Source organism: Gobio gobio (assembly GCF_949357685.1).
Source record: "Gobio gobio genome assembly, chromosome: 15".
In the NCBI taxonomy this organism is placed as follows: domain Eukaryota; kingdom Metazoa; phylum Chordata; class Actinopteri; order Cypriniformes; family Gobionidae; genus Gobio; species Gobio gobio.
The window spans coordinates 26,163,056-26,182,309 of record NC_137108.1 but is presented as its reverse complement, the minus strand read 5'-3'; the positions used below and the strand labels follow the sequence as shown (position 1 = coordinate 26,182,309).

The following is a 19,254-nucleotide window of genomic DNA, read 5'->3' as shown; positions in this document are numbered from 1 at the left end:
AATGCTACAGCTGGTTATTCTACTTTGAAATGTGCATTCCGTGTCTGTTTTTGTTTTGGTCTGTGCGAAACCGCATGCCGCCAGTTTACCCAATAGTATTTCGACACCACAGGTTGCCAGTTGGCGGAAAACACAGCATATTGCAGCAGCCATGGAAGCCAGCAAACAAACTTGGTCAGAGATCGCAGATTCTACCCGTCCTAAAAAGCATCGGCACCCATCTAAATATCTCTATGAACAAGAGCATATTTAAAAGCTGATAAATCAACTCATCAATGTACAGTGTGGCTTTCATAGTCAATTGCGCTCGCTCCTGTTGCGTGTCCACAAGTTGGCATCCCGCGTGAGCATTGAGTCTGAGAAGAAGGGGGCGGGGGAAACCACGATCGCCAATATTTAAAATTTAGCCTGCAGTAGCCTATTTACATTTATAGTACCCAATCCTACATAACGCATCTTTAAAGGGTTACTTCAGCGATTTAGCATTAAGCTTTGTGTCAGTAGAAACCCGGTAGTATATTCAAATTATGGTTCTTTCCCCCCTCATATCCCCCTGAGACGAGAGAATTATGCATTTTATGACGCAAATATCGTCATTTTGCTGCATCTGAGGATTTTTTGGCCAGAGGCTAGAGACTACAGGAGCTAGTTCCGCATGTTATCAACCCGCCCACAGGGGTGGGATCTCACTCACAGAATGTAAATGTGCACGGCCGCTCGGCTCAGGCATTAATAACAGAGCTGTGCGGAGCAAAGTGAGTGTTTCAACTTTTCAATTAATTCCTATGAAATTTTAGCTTCCACATGCATGATCTGAAAACGCGCCAAACTGGACACGCGCCGAGAATGACTGCTGCGCTTACCTCAACTCTGCTCAGCTCTTCGCTCTCGTGATGAATGAAATCTGACTCCTGCGTCTGTGTCGTGACTTTCGTTTGGCTCACTCAGACTTTATTGAAAAGACACGTTCAGTTTTTAATTGTAGTGTCTATTCTCTAACTGAACTAAATGATTGTATTAGTATGAAAATCAAAATGACGGTGGGGGTTGTGTCTTGGTGGGCAAGTGATAACCAGTAGCCGTGACTTTGGGAGTGGCCTCGTAGGGCAGCGAAGCAAGTGCATTCTGGGAGTTGTTGTCTTTCATCCACACAGTATTTATTTTTGTCTCATCTTTTCTCAGTTTAGAATGCACCAAATTCAAAAATAATTTCACATTTCTACTACATAAATGACCCAGTTTAAATGGACATTCACCTTCCAGCGCTGAAGTACCCCTTTAATGTCAAAAGCGTGTAATATGACTTGTAATATGAATATAATTTAATGCTCACATCTTTGTGGCTGTACTAAAAGCAACAATGGATAATTCACCTCAAATCTTGAAATTAAACAAATGGAAGTAAAAACATTCAAACTGTGAACAAACAAGTGTATTCTATGACAAAGATTGTTTTAGTAACTCAGTATGTATTCACCAAAAATGGTGTAATATTTGTGAAGTTGATTATGTACTTTCCTTGCGAGTGCCGTCATAATTAATCTCTGGTGCCGTGCGCTTGCCATGAGAGCCTGCCCACATGCTGTTCTGATTGGCTGTGGTTTTTTGATTGATTAACTTTTAGTTTTACGAATGAGGACCATCTTTGTAGGATGAACAAAACATTTTTTTGTAATCATATTAAAAATAACATTTAAATTGACTTTTGAGCTTTTGAAGTGCTGGAAAAATTTGTGTGAGAAAGTGGGACTGTCATGTTGAGGGAATAAGATTGGATGATGTCATCAGGGTCTGCCATACCTTGGCTTTTGGTGAATTGACGCCACTGCCCCAGACTAAGATTAAAATGGTCTGTGACTTTTATTTGAATGAAACCTGTGAAAACCCTTACAAATGTTCCATTCACACGTAATGTACACACTTGGCTGCTGACAAAAATTACAAGGTACTAGTAGTAAAATGATGTCCCTATGCTGGTATTGGAATTATTTTTAAAAAAAAGTTGTGATTTGTGTGAACAGGAGTTGATGGCAGTGAGAGCTGATTTGGCTGAAGCTGCAGCGCTGCGTCAGAAGCAGGAGGACATTCTGAGGCAGAGAGAGAGGGAGCTGACTGCTCTAAAGGGGGCACTGAAAGATGAGGTCTCCACACATGACAAGGAAATAGAAACTCTCAGAGAGCAGTACAACCAAGACATGGAGCGACTACGAGCGAGCATGGAGCAAGTTTCACAGGTACACATCCAAGAGTCTTTAAAATGTACAGGAAATTACAGTCACTCAAGAAAGAACCCTGGTGAACACCTACAATAAAAAAATATAATGAGCAATGTTGAAACTTGAGTATTTTGTGTTGGAATCATGGTTCACATATGTACAACAATATCTCTGTGCTTTAGTCTCAGGCAACTATTGAAGCTGAGCGTCACCGTGTGAACTCTACGCTAAGGTCTCTTCAGCAGCAATTGGAGGAGAGCAGAGATGAGGGAAACCATTGGAGAGAGCAGTTCCAGTCCAGCAGAGAAGAACTACGTAACACCAAACAAGAGTGAGTCACACTTGCACTGGTTAGTTTTTTGGTATAGTTCAGTTAGTTTTGCATTATGCTTTTGTTAATATGTTTATGTCTCTCCTTTTTCATTGTACGCATTTTGTCGGTGCAGTGGACAACGGGTTCAACCTAAAGCAGAGTGAGATGCACTCTCAGAATAGCTGAGACAAAATTGTAGATTTATTTGTAGAGATGAGATTGCAACTATTAGTAATTTGTAAGTCTGCTTTGTAGAGTCTTTGTAGAGTCTCCCGCAACCGTGATTTCAAACAAATGATTTAATTATAAATGTAATAAATGCTTTTGTGTGAAATTTTTCAAATGTACCAAATCACAATTCTAAAACATTAAATCCTTACTAAATTCAGAGGAACTAGCTTTTATATAATCATAACATATTATGATTTTTATATATATCTGCTATACAATGTAATTCTTATTTCCCTGTTACATTAGATAATCACCAGTTCATCATCACAAATACTGAAATATTTGGAAATAAAGGGCCAGATTTACTAACAGCTTGCGCCAGCGCAAACCCTCTTTTGGCGTTCAAAAACTACTGTCAGGATTTACTAAAGACGCGCAGTGATAAATTAGCGCTGAATTTATGGGAGAAGAATATTTAACCCTCTGGTGCTCTTCGTCATTTCTGACTGGAAAATGTTCTGTTTTGAAATTTTAAAAATGACCGCTTCATCGGAATGATATGAAACTTGGTGACTTTTCTAGCATTAGGTATGTTTACACACCAAAAAATTGGGGTCATGATTCGAGCATGCTAGTTGGTCGTAAAAAAAAATAGTAGCGTTCATTGTCTTCTGTCATAAATGACCGACTATAGGAAATGATTGGGAAATCGGCAAAAACACAAAAATTCTCTGAATATTTGTGTGTACAATCTACAAATCGGCCACAATGCTGAAAAAAAGTACACAGCAGTAAAGGGGTGACACTCTAAAACATCAAGAGTGTGATATTGACACATCCACTCACACACGCACACTTATACACACACACACACACACACACACACACACACACACACACACACACACACACACACACACACACACACACACACACACACACACACACACACACACACACACACACACACACACACACACACACACACACCTATGAAAAACTGAACATATGAACCACATTTTGAATTTTTTAAAATCTTCATCAGAATGATATGAAACTTGGTGACTTTTCTAGCATTAGGTATGTAAACACACAAAAAAATTGAGGGCATGATTCGAGCATGCTAAGTGGTCGTAAAAAAAATACTCCCACTCGTGCTCTTCGGTCAAAAATGACCACCATAGGAAATTAATGGGAAATCTGCAAAAACACAAATTCACAGAAAAAAATCTATATTTCTAACAACAACAAAAAAATCTAAAACTTTATAATAAATAGTCTTTGAGATTTTTTTAAATATATTCAAATCCATCAACAACAACAACAAAAAATCATTAAATGTGTAATGTGTTCAAAAGAGAACTAGGGAATTCTCAAGCTTCTCCATAGAGACCTCTAGTGATTACACCTATGGTTGCCTGATTTCTTAAATAATTCCAAAAGAGGGCGCTAATCTGCCTTAAAAAAATTAATTTTGAACGCCTAGTCTCTATTTTAACCTGAAAATACTGCAATAAAAATTAAAAAAAATGATTTAAAAAAATTGTTTGCATAATTTTCAATGGCAAAAATAGACCATAATTATTGCATAAATATTAAAAAATACCATAAAATCATCTCAAAATACAAAATTAAAAAGAAAAAATATTATTAAAGAAAAATTAATTGCATTGGTTTTACTGGGGTGGAGGAAGTAAAATGTTTAGGTGTCCGGTCACTTATGACCGGGAAGACAACCAATGCAACCCCTAAACGAAGAGCATCAGAGGGTTAAATGAATCAAGCAAGGTGATTTACAAAGGTTTGCACTCGTAAATGTATTGTTTGTGCCATTATTTGTTTAATTTAAACAAAACACTAATGGGTTGATTGCGTTGGTCATTTTGGAAATGATCCAGCTGCATCTGTGTGCTTTAATTTGTGCGTCGTCAGTAGATCACGGGTAGAACTGACCACTCCCATTGGGACTTTTGGAATTCACTCTAATTTGCCCTTTTTAGTAAATCTGGCCCAAAATACTGCTACTTTTTTTTAAAAATAATTATTCACAATACTATAATTTCTCCATCTCTAAATGGTTTGCCTGTAACAGAGCAAGATGGAACCATTAATTGAGACTGAGTCTAATAAAATGTGCACATAGGGATCATTACTTTTATCATTTTTAATCACATTATGGTGGATCTTGACACTAAATCAATAGTTTGTCCACCTAAATTAACATCATCAGGAAATATAAGGAGCTCTGTCATTTTAACCTGCTATACACAGCAGAATATGTACATATTTGTTATTAATCACTTAGGTCATCTTTTGTTGTGTTTTGTATATTTTTTAAATATATTTTTATACTATGTAAATGTTAGGTTACTCCAGTCTCGTCTGGAGAAAGAGGAGTTTGAGGAGGAGCTGAAAGATCTGCAGGAGAAAGTCAGCACAATGAAACAGCAGATACCAGATCCCAAACAGACACAGACAGTCAGCCAGGTACATACAGTACACTCTCATCTGCTTATGAATGTTCAATGAATAAATGTTCTCACATTAAGACTTAAAGTGCTCATTGTATTTTCATAGGAACTTGAGCGTGGTCGTGCTGACCTGCAGAAGGCCAAAACAGATATGGATAAATTAAAAACAGATCTTGACAAGAAGACAATGGAAATCGTGTTATTAAAGAAGAGCAAACAGGAGCTTGAAGCAGAGCAGAAATATGAAATTGACAGGATGAAGGACCAGTCACGGAGAGATAAGGAAGAGCTCACAAAAGCTCATGAGAGGGCCAAACAGGTACAGTATGGCTATAATTATTATGACATAAACACAGTTCTCTTCCCTTTGTGTTTTATATATGATTTTTATAAACCTCCGGCAGCTAGCTGAACCCTCATTGGTGGAGGCCTTGCGCAAGGAGTTGAGTGACATACAAGAGGAAGTGGGCCGACTGCGCAGCCAGCTGCTCTCAGCTGAAGAAGAGCTGCAGACAGAGAGAGACAAACTCAGCTCTGCTCAAACCCGAGCAAACAATCTGACACATGAGCACAAGGAACTTGAGGAAAGCAACACGCGTATGAAGGAGAGGCTCACACGCCTTGAGGTTAGGACACACATTAACATAGGGGGGAAAAAAGTGTTAGGTTAGATGTAGCCTATGTTTTGGCCTTCCATCCACGCTGAGACTAGCTTTTTTAAGACACTCTCCCAAGTTTATAAATTTGGCGTTTGTTTATGATGCATGTTTAGTCGTGACGCATATTGTATCTGTCTGCTATATGCTATTCAATTTCACAGTTTTGCTAAAGATAAATGTTATTTGGTACACTCTTTATATTACATTCCTGCAAAGATGACACAACATTTACTCTCAGTTGCTATCCTCTGTCCTGGATGTTTACCAGTAAGTGTTAAGATATTTTGCTGATAAATGGATATTGCCAGAAGAATAGTATAATAACTTTATTATGTCTGGTCTCTCTGTATCATCTCAGTGAGCTTTTATGTTTTACACATGCAGTAAGGTGAATGTTTTCTGATGTTCAACTTTTCAGTATGGGTGAGAAACATGAGGAAAACACTAATATGGACTGAGAGTGTTTTGAAATAAAACACAACATTTTCAAATGTATCAGCATTAATGTAGACACATAGTTATATAATGGTACAGTTTATTTTCCCTCTCATTTAGAATATAACAATCTGTTTTCATCAGTTAATGGTTAAACTCGCACAGTTATTGTGTTTTCATGATCCTATCTGACACTTCCGAAATCCCTAGTTGATGTCATGCATTCAAACACACACATTACTCCTTCTGCTCATCTGTTTTGCTCTCTTTTTCTCTGACGTGTTTAAATGTCTGTGTCTGTAGTCTCAGCTGCAGGAGCGCACGTCTCAGAGTATTGAGGCCGAGCAGGAGCAACAGGAGGAGACCAGGAGACTGAGGCAGCAGCTGGAGGAGTCCAGGCGCGAGAACTCCAGACTGGGCCTGGAGAGGGACGAGCTGGCTCGTAATCTGGAAGAGAAGGAGAAGGACAGAGACTCAGTCCGCAAGGAGAACACGCAGCTCGATGACCAGAGGAGGCAGCAGGAAAGAGCGCTAGACAAACTCAATAAAGAGGTATGTGCTCTTGTGTCATTTTTCATTGTTATTATTCGTTTTTTTCTAATCTCCCCCTTTTGCTTCCTCCTGCCCCTTTCCCTCCCTTTTTTTGTTAGATGGAACGCTTGTCTGCAGCATCCTGTGAGGAGGTGCGGCTCCTGCAGGCTCAGCTGGATGAGCAAAGAGAGAAGTGGAGGAAAGAGCAGCAGGACTCGCATAAAAGCACCAAAGAGAAGCTCAGTGAGCTGGAGAGAGCGCAGAGCACCATTCAGTCCCTACAGGAGGAGGTGCCACACTGATTAATTTGCTTGACCAAATTCAAAAGTAAGAATATTTGTATGAGGCCAGTCAACAATTTGTGGTGATTCCATTTTGTTTGTTTTTAGTTGGCCCGTCAAAAGAAGGAGCTGTTCTCAAGTTATGAGGATCGAGACAATGCTTTATTAGATAAAGAGCTGCTCACCAATCGCCTCAAGCATCTGGAGAGTGAGATGGAGACTCAGCGTACCACACAAAACGACCGTTCACGAGAGATCCGCAGCTTGGAGGTGTGTGTTTCACCTTCACATTTCCACATCTGGTGTCTTAGAGATCATAATGTGGTGGTGTAACTCTCTCTTCACTGTATGTTATGTTTGTCTCCACCTGCAGGACAAAATCAAGCATTTGGAACTTGAGTTGGATGAGGAGAAGAACAGTGCGGAGATGTTGACAGAAAGAATCACCAGGAGCCGAGATCAGGTATGCATACACTGTTATCATTGGTGGACATCAGGGACTTAGCCCATAAGTGCCATATTATAACACAGAACTACTGTATTAGTGTAAATTATTCATAAAGTATGAGCTAAAAATTAAGAAAAATTTTGTTAAATGCTTTAATGTAAATGGTGGGCTGTGTGTAGATTGAACAGCTCCGTGCAGAGCTCATGCAAGAACGATCCTCCAAACAAGACCTGGAGCTGGACAAGAATGCTCTGGAGAGACAGGTATGCTTCATGACCATCCAACAGTATGGTAGATTTATCTGTCATAGTGTATGCTGCTTTATCTTTGACTGAGTTTCTGTGGTAATAAGTGTGATAAGACAAGTGTAGAAAAAAATTGGCCACAGGATTTAATCTAGTCTGGATCTCTTTCAGATAAAGGAGTATAAGTCCCGTTTAACTGAGATGGAGGGCCAGTCACGTTCCTCCACTGGTGTGTCTCAGCTGGAGAGCAAAATCCAGGAACTCGAAGAGCGACTGCGCACAGAGGAGAGGTAAACAAAGGACCTAATGAACTGAAGTTCTAAAACCACTACCATGAAGTGGCAGAAACAATTACATTACCCACAAAGCACTGCAGAATGCTTGAGAAAAGCACTCCTCTTTAATCAATTTAGGCTGCTAGAAAATACACAGACTGCAGATATTGCAGTTCTTAAAAGGGGGAGGGGGTAACACACAGTTTCAGCCAGTCTCATGTTAAACTTGAGTACCTATAGAGTAGTATTGCATCCTTCATATCTCCAAAGAGACTTAAGTTTTATCATATTTATAAAAGACAAATACGCTGTACCGATTTTTTTCAGAAAACAGCCGAACTCGTGGTGGAGTGAAGTGGGCGGACCTAAAGAGAGCACACACTCTCACACGCACACACACACGATCCCTCCCTGGATAACTTTCGATTCACTATACATTCGTGTTGTTTACATTATATGCACTTGCGCGCTGATTGCCAAAAAAACGCAGACATTTGATGCAGTTTCGCTCACCGGTTTCCACTCATGACCGGGAAAAAACAAACACACTTGCAGAAACTGCATCCACTGTTTAACCCTGGGTTATTTGGGAATCTTAACAAGGTTATCTTTCCCTCACAACCAGAAACACACTTCTTTAGTGACATTGTTGATTTTGTGGTCTAAAAACAAAATGACAAAATTGAAATTGACATGTTTGAAATTTTGGCCATGTTTAGCATGAGAATCAAACTCTTTAACAGTGTAAATAAGTCAGAATGCATGAAATAGCATTAGACCCCCCCACCCCTTTTAAAGTGGTTCATGAGAATTTCTTCTTTAATTAATTTAATTCGAAATGACATTGGGGGAATGGTAATGAGGTTAATTTGCTACTTGATGAGATTTTAATTTTCCCTACCAATATTTTTACTGGCATCACTACAAAAAAAGTTTTAACATTAAAAAGTTACATTTTAAAGTTTTATTTACAAAAAAAATTAACATCAAAACATCCCCTGAAGAATAAGCATAAGAAAACATTCCATATACTACAGATTCAGCACATCCTGAGGTACAAGCACATAGTTGTTGTTTTTTTTTTTTCATTCAGAGAGAAGACCTCTGTACTATCCTCTCAGCGACGGTTGGAGAGGAAACTAAAGGAGCTGAACATCACCCTGGATGAGGAGAGACAGCAGCACACAGAGCAGAGAGACCAGGTGAATCATACACATGTTACATTTTACACATATAGAGCAGTGTGTATTCTACAACATGTGATGATCTGTGTATTTGCTTGTTAGACCTGTGGAGTGTTTCTGTGTTTAATGCATGTGTGGTCCTGCAGCTGACTCTGCGTGTGAAGGCTCTGAAGCGGCAGGTGGATGAGGGAGAGGCAGAGGCAGAGCGGCTGGAGGGATTGAGGAGGAAGGCCATCAGAGACATGGAGGAGCAGCAGGAACAGAAGGATGCGCTGCAGTCCAGAGTCACTGTGCTAGAGACTGAACTCAAGTAAGTGTGTCTGACTGAGCATGTAAGGTCATTTTTTTTATATACAGTTCTTGTGGGTGGTTTTCAGCTGCAGAGAAAACCGTTTCAAACAAAGATCACAGCAGAACCATAGTGCATCTGATGTAACTGGCATGAAGTTCGATATTTGCCAAGTTACATACGATATTGGTGTAGCGTCTTAGGGTTACATATATAATTAAATCAAAAATTAGCTCATTAGGGAATTATGGGCATTAATATTTAGTTACCATGATCGATTACGAAGGGCTGTGATCATATCATAAATCTCTAAAATTACCCAAAGGGTGAATACCCAGCCTAAATATTTGAACAAAATAATATACGCAGTTAACAACAATGAATTGCGATTAACTACGAATATATATACCTCAAACCAGGAGGCTAGAATAACCTTTTAAGAATTAATTCAGAATGGGTCTGTTCGTTTAACGAACCAACACAATCTTCATCAGCTCTCGCAAGGTCTCAAACTTTCTTATCTAATCTTCAGAAAGATTATCCTTCTGCCACGAAGGGTAACTTTCCGAACTAGATTTTAATTTACGTATTCAATAATACTACGTGTAGGCTTGTAGCAAGATCTTAAACATTAAAGTGACTCGTGTTTTGTGAGCAGAAACAATGACAATTAAACATGGATAAACTGGTTTAATGACTAATGCTAGGATTACATACGACTACAATCAAGAATACATGTATATACAGAATAACAAAAGTAACGAAAGAGAACGAAGAGGATGGAAATAGAGGGAGGACAGAGTAATGGCAATTTCACAGACAAATAACCACAGAGAGCCAGCAACGAATATCGCCTGAAAACAGGGGCACAAATCTTTTAACGCATAGCTCGATAAAATATACTTGCATGGGGTTTTGTGTTGAATTAAGCAAGATGAGTGCGTTGGAGTTTCTCAGAGTTTCCGTGCGCTGAAGCTCTCTCTCCGTTAGGTCCTTTGGTCGGTCCGCGGGAAATTTAAAGGTTAGAGCGCGTGTCTTTGCCGAGAAGGAAAGAAAGAAAAAGAAGTTTGTCTCGTCGGAGTCCTTGCAAGTTGACTGAGCAAAAATGTGTTGCCGTTTCTGTCCATTAACCTATGCCCATTTTCCCGGAGACGACCAATCGTTGGTGTGAATTTCAGGCGGGAGAGACTTTCTTTGTTCGGACTTTATTACTCAATGGAATGTTCTTGCTGGAAGCCAGAACTAGTAAAGTTTCACTCCAAAAGGACTAAACATACTAGCGGTACAACTCATAATCATATACTTCGTACCATTGACTAAGACAAAGAAAAAGGAACCTTTAGACATCAAACATGCCTTGGTTTAAAGACATAAAGGCAGTGCATCTTCTATACAGAGCAATTTTGAGCGTTTAAGATAGCTCTTACATCACGCAAACATAAGAAATATGGGGAGCATGCATATACTTAAGAAATCATCATGTATGTAATTTCTGGGATAGTTTAATTAAAGGCTAAATAGAGAGGAATGCTTGTGTGTGTGTGTGTTAGGGTCATCCCCCGGCCGTTCTAGACTGAAGGGTGAGGTAGGTGTCCTGGCTGATTAGAATCTGATTGAAGCTCACAAAGGGCCATCATAGTATCTTCTGGTCACACTCTAGCTGGTCATTAACCAGTCGGTGGTGCAATTTGACTCAGACTTGTTGGAGCCATTGGAGCAGGGATTTAATTTATATGCAGAGCTGTTTGGAGGAAAGCATCTCTGATGTTTCTCCAAACGACTCACCACTTTGATCCCATGAGAGAGACACTCCAGACGCTACATTGGTATATACGTTTCTAACTTCAATAGCATTTGAAGAGAATTACTTAGTCATAAAACCAACTGTAAAGTGTTCATCTAGGTGTCAGATATGATGTACACCTTTTAGATTTTTGATATTTAATAAAATAAACTGTCAAATCACATGAAAATATGGATACGTTTTTCACTAGGCTACTGTACGGGCTCATACACAAAATATGCTAGATTTAAATAGGCCTATATAATAGCTGGTAGAACACTGATGAGAATATTGCTTGAGAATAAATTATATTTACATCAAAAAAATCAGACAAGCAAATGTTAGTTTCTCTGTCTAGATTAAGGAGCTTTACACGCAAACCTTATCAGAGCTAAATAGGCCTATTTGATAACCTGTCATGTTATACATTTCATGTAGACTTGATTTGGTGTCAGACTTACATTTACATATTGCCAACAACAAAATTTTGGCCAGTAAAAATGCTGAGAAGTCTCGTATGCTCACCAAGGCTGCATTTATTTTATTAAAAATACAGTAATATTGTGAAATATTATTAAGATGCAAAATAACTGTTTTCAATTTGAATATATTTTAAAATGTAATTAATTTCTGTGATGCAAAGCTGAATTTTCAGCATCACTACTCCAGTCTTCAAAAATTAAAAACCTAAAAATACTTCTTAGAAAACCTAATATATAATAATTACACAAAAATTTACATTTATTTAAAACTGATTGTCAGAACGTTGCTGTCAAATTGCCTTATTTCATCCTCAGGAGGAAGATCCAGCAGGCCCGACAATCAGCTCTGGAGTCTTCAGTGCTCAGCTCTGAGGATGATGATGATGATGGATTGTATGATCATTCCAGCATAACCTCCATCCTCACTGAGAGCAATTTGCAGACCAGTTCCTGCTGAAGCTGAGAGAGGAATCTGTGGAATGGGGTGTGAATGGGAGCTGCCCATTGATGCAATACATACAATGAAAAGGATTGGCGCTTTATTTGTGGACACACAGTAACTTCAGTCCTGCTCTATAATAGATACTGAAACTCAATTCTTCTGGTTTCCACCCTTGAGCATTAACTGCTGCGCCACATCAACCCCAATTATAAATCATATTGTACTATCTGGGGTTAAACTCTTTTCTGTTCATAAAACTGGACATCTTTTCACAGATTTTGAGACACCTGACATTTGATCTGTATGTGAGTCTAATAGATTTCAGGCATAGCTTTATTCATCTAGACCTCAGTTCCACCTTAGAGACCCTTTTGAAAGAAAAGCCTTAATGAGCCCTTTAAGTTTAGTGTAAAACGGGCCTTTAGAGGAGATCAGTTCAGAGTTTAAGCCATTTAGAAACTGAATTGAGACAATTTGACTTTCTTTTTTTCTTTTTTTTACTTGAAGTAATTAGAAAGCTTACTTTTGTATAACATGAATGAATACATATAGATGGAAGGAAACATGGTTGAATTTTGTTTTAAGGGCCCAGAGACCAATCATGAGCACTGATGATTTAATTAGGTGTATGTTAAGAGAGACTGATGGGAGATGAAAGATATTTAACGGTTAGTCCACCCAAAAATGAAAACAATGTAATTTATTACTCCCCCCTCACACCCGTAAGACCTCTGTTCATCTTCAGAACACAAAATAAGATATTTTTGTTGAAATCCTCTCATATCCATTAATGTACTAAAAAATATATTTAAATCAGTCCATGTGAGTACAGTGGTTCAATATTAATTTTATAAAGCACTGAGAATATTTTTGGTGCGCCAAAAAAACCTAAATAACGACTTGCATATTGATGACCAATTTCAAAACACTGCTTCATGAAGCTTGCGAGCGTTATATATCAGTGTATCGAATCAGCGGTTCGGATTGCCAAAGTCACTTGATTTCAGCAGTTTGGCGGTTTGACACGCGATTCGAATCATGATTCATAACGCTCCGAAGCTTCATGAAGCAGTGTTTTGAAATCTGCCATCACTATGCAAGTCGTTATTTTGTTGGTTTTTTTGGCGCACCAAAAATATTCTCATCACTTTATAATATTAATATTGAACCACTGTACTCACATGAACTTTGAACTCACATGTTTTTATTACATTAATGGATCTTGAGAGAGGAAATTTCATTGCTGGCTATGCAGGCCTCACTGAGCCATCGGATTTCAACAAAAATATCTTAATTTGTGTTCCGAAGATGAACGGAGGTCTTACGGCTATGAAACGGCATGAGGGTGAGGAATAAATTACATTATTTTCATTTTTGGGTGAACTAACCCTTTAATATTAGTAGAAGGGGAAAGGAACACATCAGCAAACATTTTTCCAAAAAATGCTAGTTAGCAAAGAGTAGTCATGTGATTATGCATAAAAAGTAAGTGTTTGTAATTTATAGTGTAGTATAGCATAAGCAACACAAATAACAATGCAGTTAATAGTCCAAAATATGTATCTAAAAATTATGCGTGTTTCTGTTTGACAATTCTTACATGTGAGAAACTATGTTTAGTATAAAAAAACGTGTAATATGTCTCTGCTTAGCCTCCAGCTCTTTATAATATACTTATTATTTTTTATGTTTACAGAATGGAAATAGGCAAAGTTCTATAGGTACGAGTGAATCTGCACTACACAGATGCATCACTGATGCTAAAATACGGTTTATAATCACAATAAAGTTTTATTTACATTTCATTTACCAACATTTCTGTACAAATAATGAACTTAAAGAATGAGCTTCAAGTTCAATACCGACTTACCTGTAGCAAATGTCATTTAGCGTTATGAAAGCAGAGCCTTCTTAAATCAGTTGTACTGTGAAATTATTTTGTCTACTAAAGCACAACAAGTGTTTCTATTTCCACCAAAATTGTTAATTGTTCACTGACAGGCTAAAAAAAAATCAGTGTTTGTTCCATCATGCCTGATGGAAAAACAATGACATTTGATTAATTTAGTTTGTTCTTTGTTTACCAGCACATGATATAATGTTGTTAACTTCAATGTTGTTAACTTCATGAAGCAGATTTATATAACTGAATAACTAATATTTCCTACCATTCATACAGTAGTTGTCCTATAATCCTGTTGTGGACACATAATCTGGCATTTCTTGATACCAGGCTGCCTTTTCTTATCTATATCTACTGTACTTTATCTATGCACACCACATCAGATTCACGTCAATGGAAAACCACTACAATGCCTTGTATATCTTATAATTATTTTTTGTTATTGTTCTTTTTCCAAAGTAAATGAGAATTGATTTATGTACATGTACATGTATTTTGTATTTATTTGTAATAGAATTTGCATCAAGCACTGATCAAATCAAAGGTTTTTATTTTTCTGGAAGCAAAACCTTTATCAAAAATAAATTCACTACTTTAATAGTTCCCCTCTATTGTCGTCTTTTTAATGGTGTGCTTATTATTATTGCAGTTGTACTTGTATTTTGTACATACTGTAGCTGATGCATGTCATAGATACAATGGGGAGAACAAGTATTTGATACACTGCCGATTTTGCAGGTTTGCCCACTTACAAAGCATGTAGAAGTCATAGGTATCAGTCAATTTTTATCATAGGTACTCTTCAACTGTGAGTGACGGAATCTAAAACAAAAATCCATAAAATCACATTGTATGATTTTAAAGTAATTAATTGGCATTTTATTGCATGACATTAGTTTTTTGATACATCAGAAAAGCAGAACTTAATATTTGGTACAGAAACCTCTGCTTGCAATTACAGAGATCATACGTTTCCTGTAGTGCTTGACCAGGTTTGCACACACTGCAGCAGGGATTTTGGCCCACTCCTCCATACAGACCTTCTCCAGATCCTTCAGGTTTCGGGGCTGTCGCTGAGCAATATGGACTTTCAGCTCCCTCCAAAGATTTTCTATTGGGTCCAGGTCTGGACTGGCTAGGCCACTCCTGGACCTTCAGATGCTTCTTACGAAGCCACTCCTTAGTTGCCCTGGCTGTGTGTTTCGGGTCGTTGTCATACTGGAAGACCCAGCCACGACCCATCTTCAATGCTCTTAACTGAGGGAAGGAGGTTGTTGGCCAAGATCTCGCGATACATGGCCCCATCCATCCTCCCCTCAATACGGTGCAGTCGTCCTGTCCCATTTGCAGAAAAGCATCCCCAAAGAATGATGTTTCCACCTCCATGCTTCACGGTTGGGATGGTGTTCTTGGGGTTGTACTCATCCTTCTTCTTCCTCCAAACACGGCGAGTGGAGTTTAGACCAAAAATCTCTATTTTTGTCTCATGAGACCACATGACAGTCTCCCATTCCTCCTCTGGATCATCCAGATGGTCATTGGCAAACTTCAGACGGGACTGGACATGCGCTGGCTTGAGCAGGGGGACCTTGCGTGCACTGCAGGATTTTAATCCATGATGGTGTAGTGTGTTACAAATGGTTTTCTTTGAGACTGTGGTTCGGGTCATTGACCAGCTCCTCATTATTTAAAAATAATACAATGTGATTTTCTGGATTTTTAGATTCCGTCTCTCACAGTTGAAGTGTCCCTATGATCAAAAGTACAGACCTCTACATGCTTTGTAAGTAGGAAAACCTGCAAAATCGAGTGGTGTATCAAATACTTGTTCTCCACTGTATAATTGAGCTTCAGATACTGGATCTTCAAAATGTCACGTCCCTATCCACCTTATTTTTAACTTAAGAAGGGGCGAACAGTACTTGGGCAGCGACTGATGACGTTTCACAAGTCCACGAGAACATAAGTACAGACAAGAATGCATATTGAGAAACAGCCTAGAGGAGGTCAATTTTCAGGTTTCAGTATTTTTTTTAACTAAACTTTGTTTACAGATGATTCTCAACAGTTATCTAATTTGCATATTAATGTGTTCTTGGAGAAACATGTTATGAAAAAAGAATGGGAGTAATAGTTGGCAAATTTTCATAATGATATCTAATATTTTATAGAAACAATGATATGCAATTTCTTTCCCTATTCACTTGTTGTGCCTCCCAAAATGCCTGATAAACATGATTAAAGTCCCAGTGTTCTCTTTTGTCCTCTTATGAAATCAATGCCCTGTTTTGTAACAGTCATATTTTGATTAGAAACCCCATTACATTTTCCTGAGATGTTGATTTATAACAAACTATTTTAAAATCAGATTTAAATGATAATTACAAAAATATTATATTTCCATAAGAGTGCTAAATGTGATCATTCAGTCATTTTTAAAGACCAAGCAGAAATTGTTGTCCTGTTGAAACCTCAAAACAAATGGTATCTCTGAAAATCCCTGAATGTACTCTTTACAGGACATCCAGACTTAAAACTGTGACATGCATGGTGTCAGAGAAATTCGCTGAAATATAATGTCCTTGTACGAGAACAGTGGCACCCAGGAGGCCATATCTGCTAAATATTACTCCTTCAAACCTCAATGACCCCCAGAGAGGGATATATCTCCTGAAAGCTGTGGTCTGAGACCCTGGCTCTTTAACGTATGACCGCCTCACCGGCAGACTGAAAAGGCCAGAGTGTGAGATCAGAGCATCAAGAAGAAAGATTTTCTCCTTCTCCTTATCACAGATCACTTCTTATCTCCATGGTGACTATAGCTACCATTGGACGGCGGATGCAATGGCTGTGTGCTGTGTGTACGGATGGTTAAATCTGTGGCTTACGCAGCTTTTTTTTTGTTGACTGCCCCAGGAAATAAAACCACTCCGTATATGGGCCTGGAATCCCTGCAACACCTGTGTCTCAACACCATCCTCGGAGGGAGAGGGAGAGGGAGAGGGAGAGGGAGAGGGAGAGGGAGAGGGAGAGGGAGAGGGAGAGGGAGAGGGAGAGGGAGAGGGAGAGGGAGAGGGAGAGGGAGAGGGAGAGGGAGAGGGAGAGGGAGAGGGGGACTCCACCCTCCCAGAAGTACTGCTGAGAGGAGATTGGGTGGATTTCAGGGTGTTGTGAAGGGCCCCATTGTCCTCTCTCGCCTCTGCATATGCCTTGCCATAAGCAGTAAGGTGGCAAGCGGAGAAGGCGGACATACATGTATCAGGCATAACATTTTGACCACCTTCCTAATATTGTATTGTTCGGCACTGCTTTCGCCGGTGGACAGGGGTCAGTATGGGCACCGTGACTGGTCTGCGGCTATGCAGCCCCTTGCGCAACAAACTGCGATGCACTGTGTATTCTGACACCTTTCTATCAGAACCAGCATTAACTTCTTGAGCAATTTGAGCTACAGTAGCTCTCTGTTTGATCAGACCACACAGGCCAGCCTTCGCTCCCCACGTGCATCAATGGGCCTTGGCCGCAGCTGTAGTCATGACCCTGTTGCTGGTTCACCACTGTTCCTTCCTTGAACCACTTTTGATAGATACTAACCACCTTTTGATAGGCACTGATTCAGCAGACACAGGGCCTGAACCGCGAGGTGCAAACTCTTGACACTTGAGAGGGGAGCTCCCCTAGCGCGACTCATCACAGTGAATGCATTCAGCGCCCTCAAGAGCCAAGCTTGCTCGCTCTACCACCATTGGCAATGGGGAGCCTTCAAAGATGATGTAGCACCACTAGGAGAGATGGCTCACAAGCAGCTCTTCAACTCAGAAGCACTTCAGCATCTTCACATGTGAATAGTTTGACTACATGGGAGGACACTATACAAGCTAAATATAAATTCCTTCATTATGTAACCTACTCAGGCGCCTTTTTATACTCACAGATGCTCCTTGTGTGACTTTTTGGATTGCCATTCTGCCAATGAATATTGGTGTGTGTGTGTGTACCAGTGCCTGAAACACCAGTCGTGCTGATGCCATTCCCCATATTACCAACCCCCCTGTACTCCCCCCACTCACCATCATGAACAGCACTGTGGCTGCAGTAGAGTCATTCAGGTTCCTGGGCACCACCATCTCTCAGGATCTGAAGTGGGATGGGCACATTGACTCTATTGTGAAAAAAGCCCAGCAGAGACTTTACTTCCTCCGACAGCTGAGGAAGTTCAACCTGCCACAGGAGCTGCTCGTACAGTTCTACTCCGCTGTCATAGAATCCATCCTCTGCACTTCCATCACCGTCTGGTTTGGCTCAGCCTCCAAAACTGACCTCCGAAGACTACAGCGAATAGTCCGGACTGCTGAGCGAATCACTTGCACTACTCTTCCCACATTTCTAGAACTGTACTCATCCAGAGTGAGTAAAAGGGCACGCAAAATCACTCTGGACCCCTCACACCCAGGACACTCTATGTTTGAACTGTTACCGTCTGGTCGGCGCTACAGAGCACCGAGAACAAAAACATCCAGACATAGAAAAAGCTTCTTTCCTCAGGCCATCTACCTCATGAACAGTTAAATGTTCACCTTGAGCAATAAATGTGTGCGATAAACAACTTCCGTCAGACTCTGTGTATAGCACCTTAAAAATGTGTAAATTTGTATATTTAAAACACCTGTAGATCCTATAGCACCCGTATATACATATTATACACCCTACTGTGCAATAAATGTGTGCAATACTTTACCTCAGACATTTCACATATAGCACCTTATAACTTATATATAGTACCTATATTTACAAAACATCTGTACATATTCTATTCCATCCGAAGCGCTTCTGTCACATTGCATTTCCAGCATTGTGTGTTTAACTTACAAATTTATTTTTATGTTACTTGTCTCTTGTCTTGTCAATTTACATTGTGTACTGGAAGCTTCTGTAACCAAAACAAATTCCTCGTGTGTGTAAGCACACCTGGCAATAAAGCTCATTCTGATTCTGATTCTGATATTGTCAACACCAAGATGCAGCATCAAAGTTCCACTTCGATAGGGAACTCCCCATCACATGCAGAATCTCACTGAAGGCCTCTATGAGCACAGGATTAGATCTGGTCGTTTACTTCCGCATTA

At 39.5% G+C, this 19,254-nt stretch overlaps 1 protein-coding gene across 3 annotated transcripts in view; it reads left to right on the top strand.

The window, feature by feature from the left end:
- cgna (cingulin a) overlaps positions 1-14,733 on the top strand; it is a 41,129-nt gene extending 26,396 nt beyond the window's left edge. For 2 of the 3 annotated variants that reach the window (XM_079837778.1, XM_079837777.1), the window contains exons 8-21: positions 2,022-2,234; positions 2,399-2,547; positions 5,067-5,187; positions 5,278-5,490; positions 5,576-5,797; positions 6,569-6,817; positions 6,916-7,086; positions 7,186-7,347; positions 7,451-7,540; positions 7,705-7,788; positions 7,942-8,060; positions 9,139-9,247; positions 9,376-9,539; positions 12,099-14,733. In XM_079837778.1, coding sequence (XP_079693904.1) covers positions 2,022-2,234; positions 2,399-2,547; positions 5,067-5,187; positions 5,278-5,490; positions 5,576-5,797; positions 6,569-6,817; positions 6,916-7,086; positions 7,186-7,347; positions 7,451-7,540; positions 7,705-7,788; positions 7,942-8,060; positions 9,139-9,247; positions 9,376-9,539; positions 12,099-12,240 — 2,208 coding nt within the window. In that variant the 3' untranslated portion in view covers positions 12,241-14,733. Of the gene's footprint in view, positions 1-2,021; positions 2,235-2,398; positions 2,548-2,662; positions 2,690-5,066; positions 5,188-5,277; positions 5,491-5,575; positions 5,798-6,568; positions 6,818-6,915; positions 7,087-7,185; positions 7,348-7,450; positions 7,541-7,704; positions 7,789-7,941; positions 8,061-9,138; positions 9,248-9,375; positions 9,540-12,098 lie in introns of all 3 variants that reach the window. The other variant, XM_079837776.1, reaches the window with a different exon arrangement.
- Positions 14,734-19,254: the final 4,521 nt, after the last annotated feature.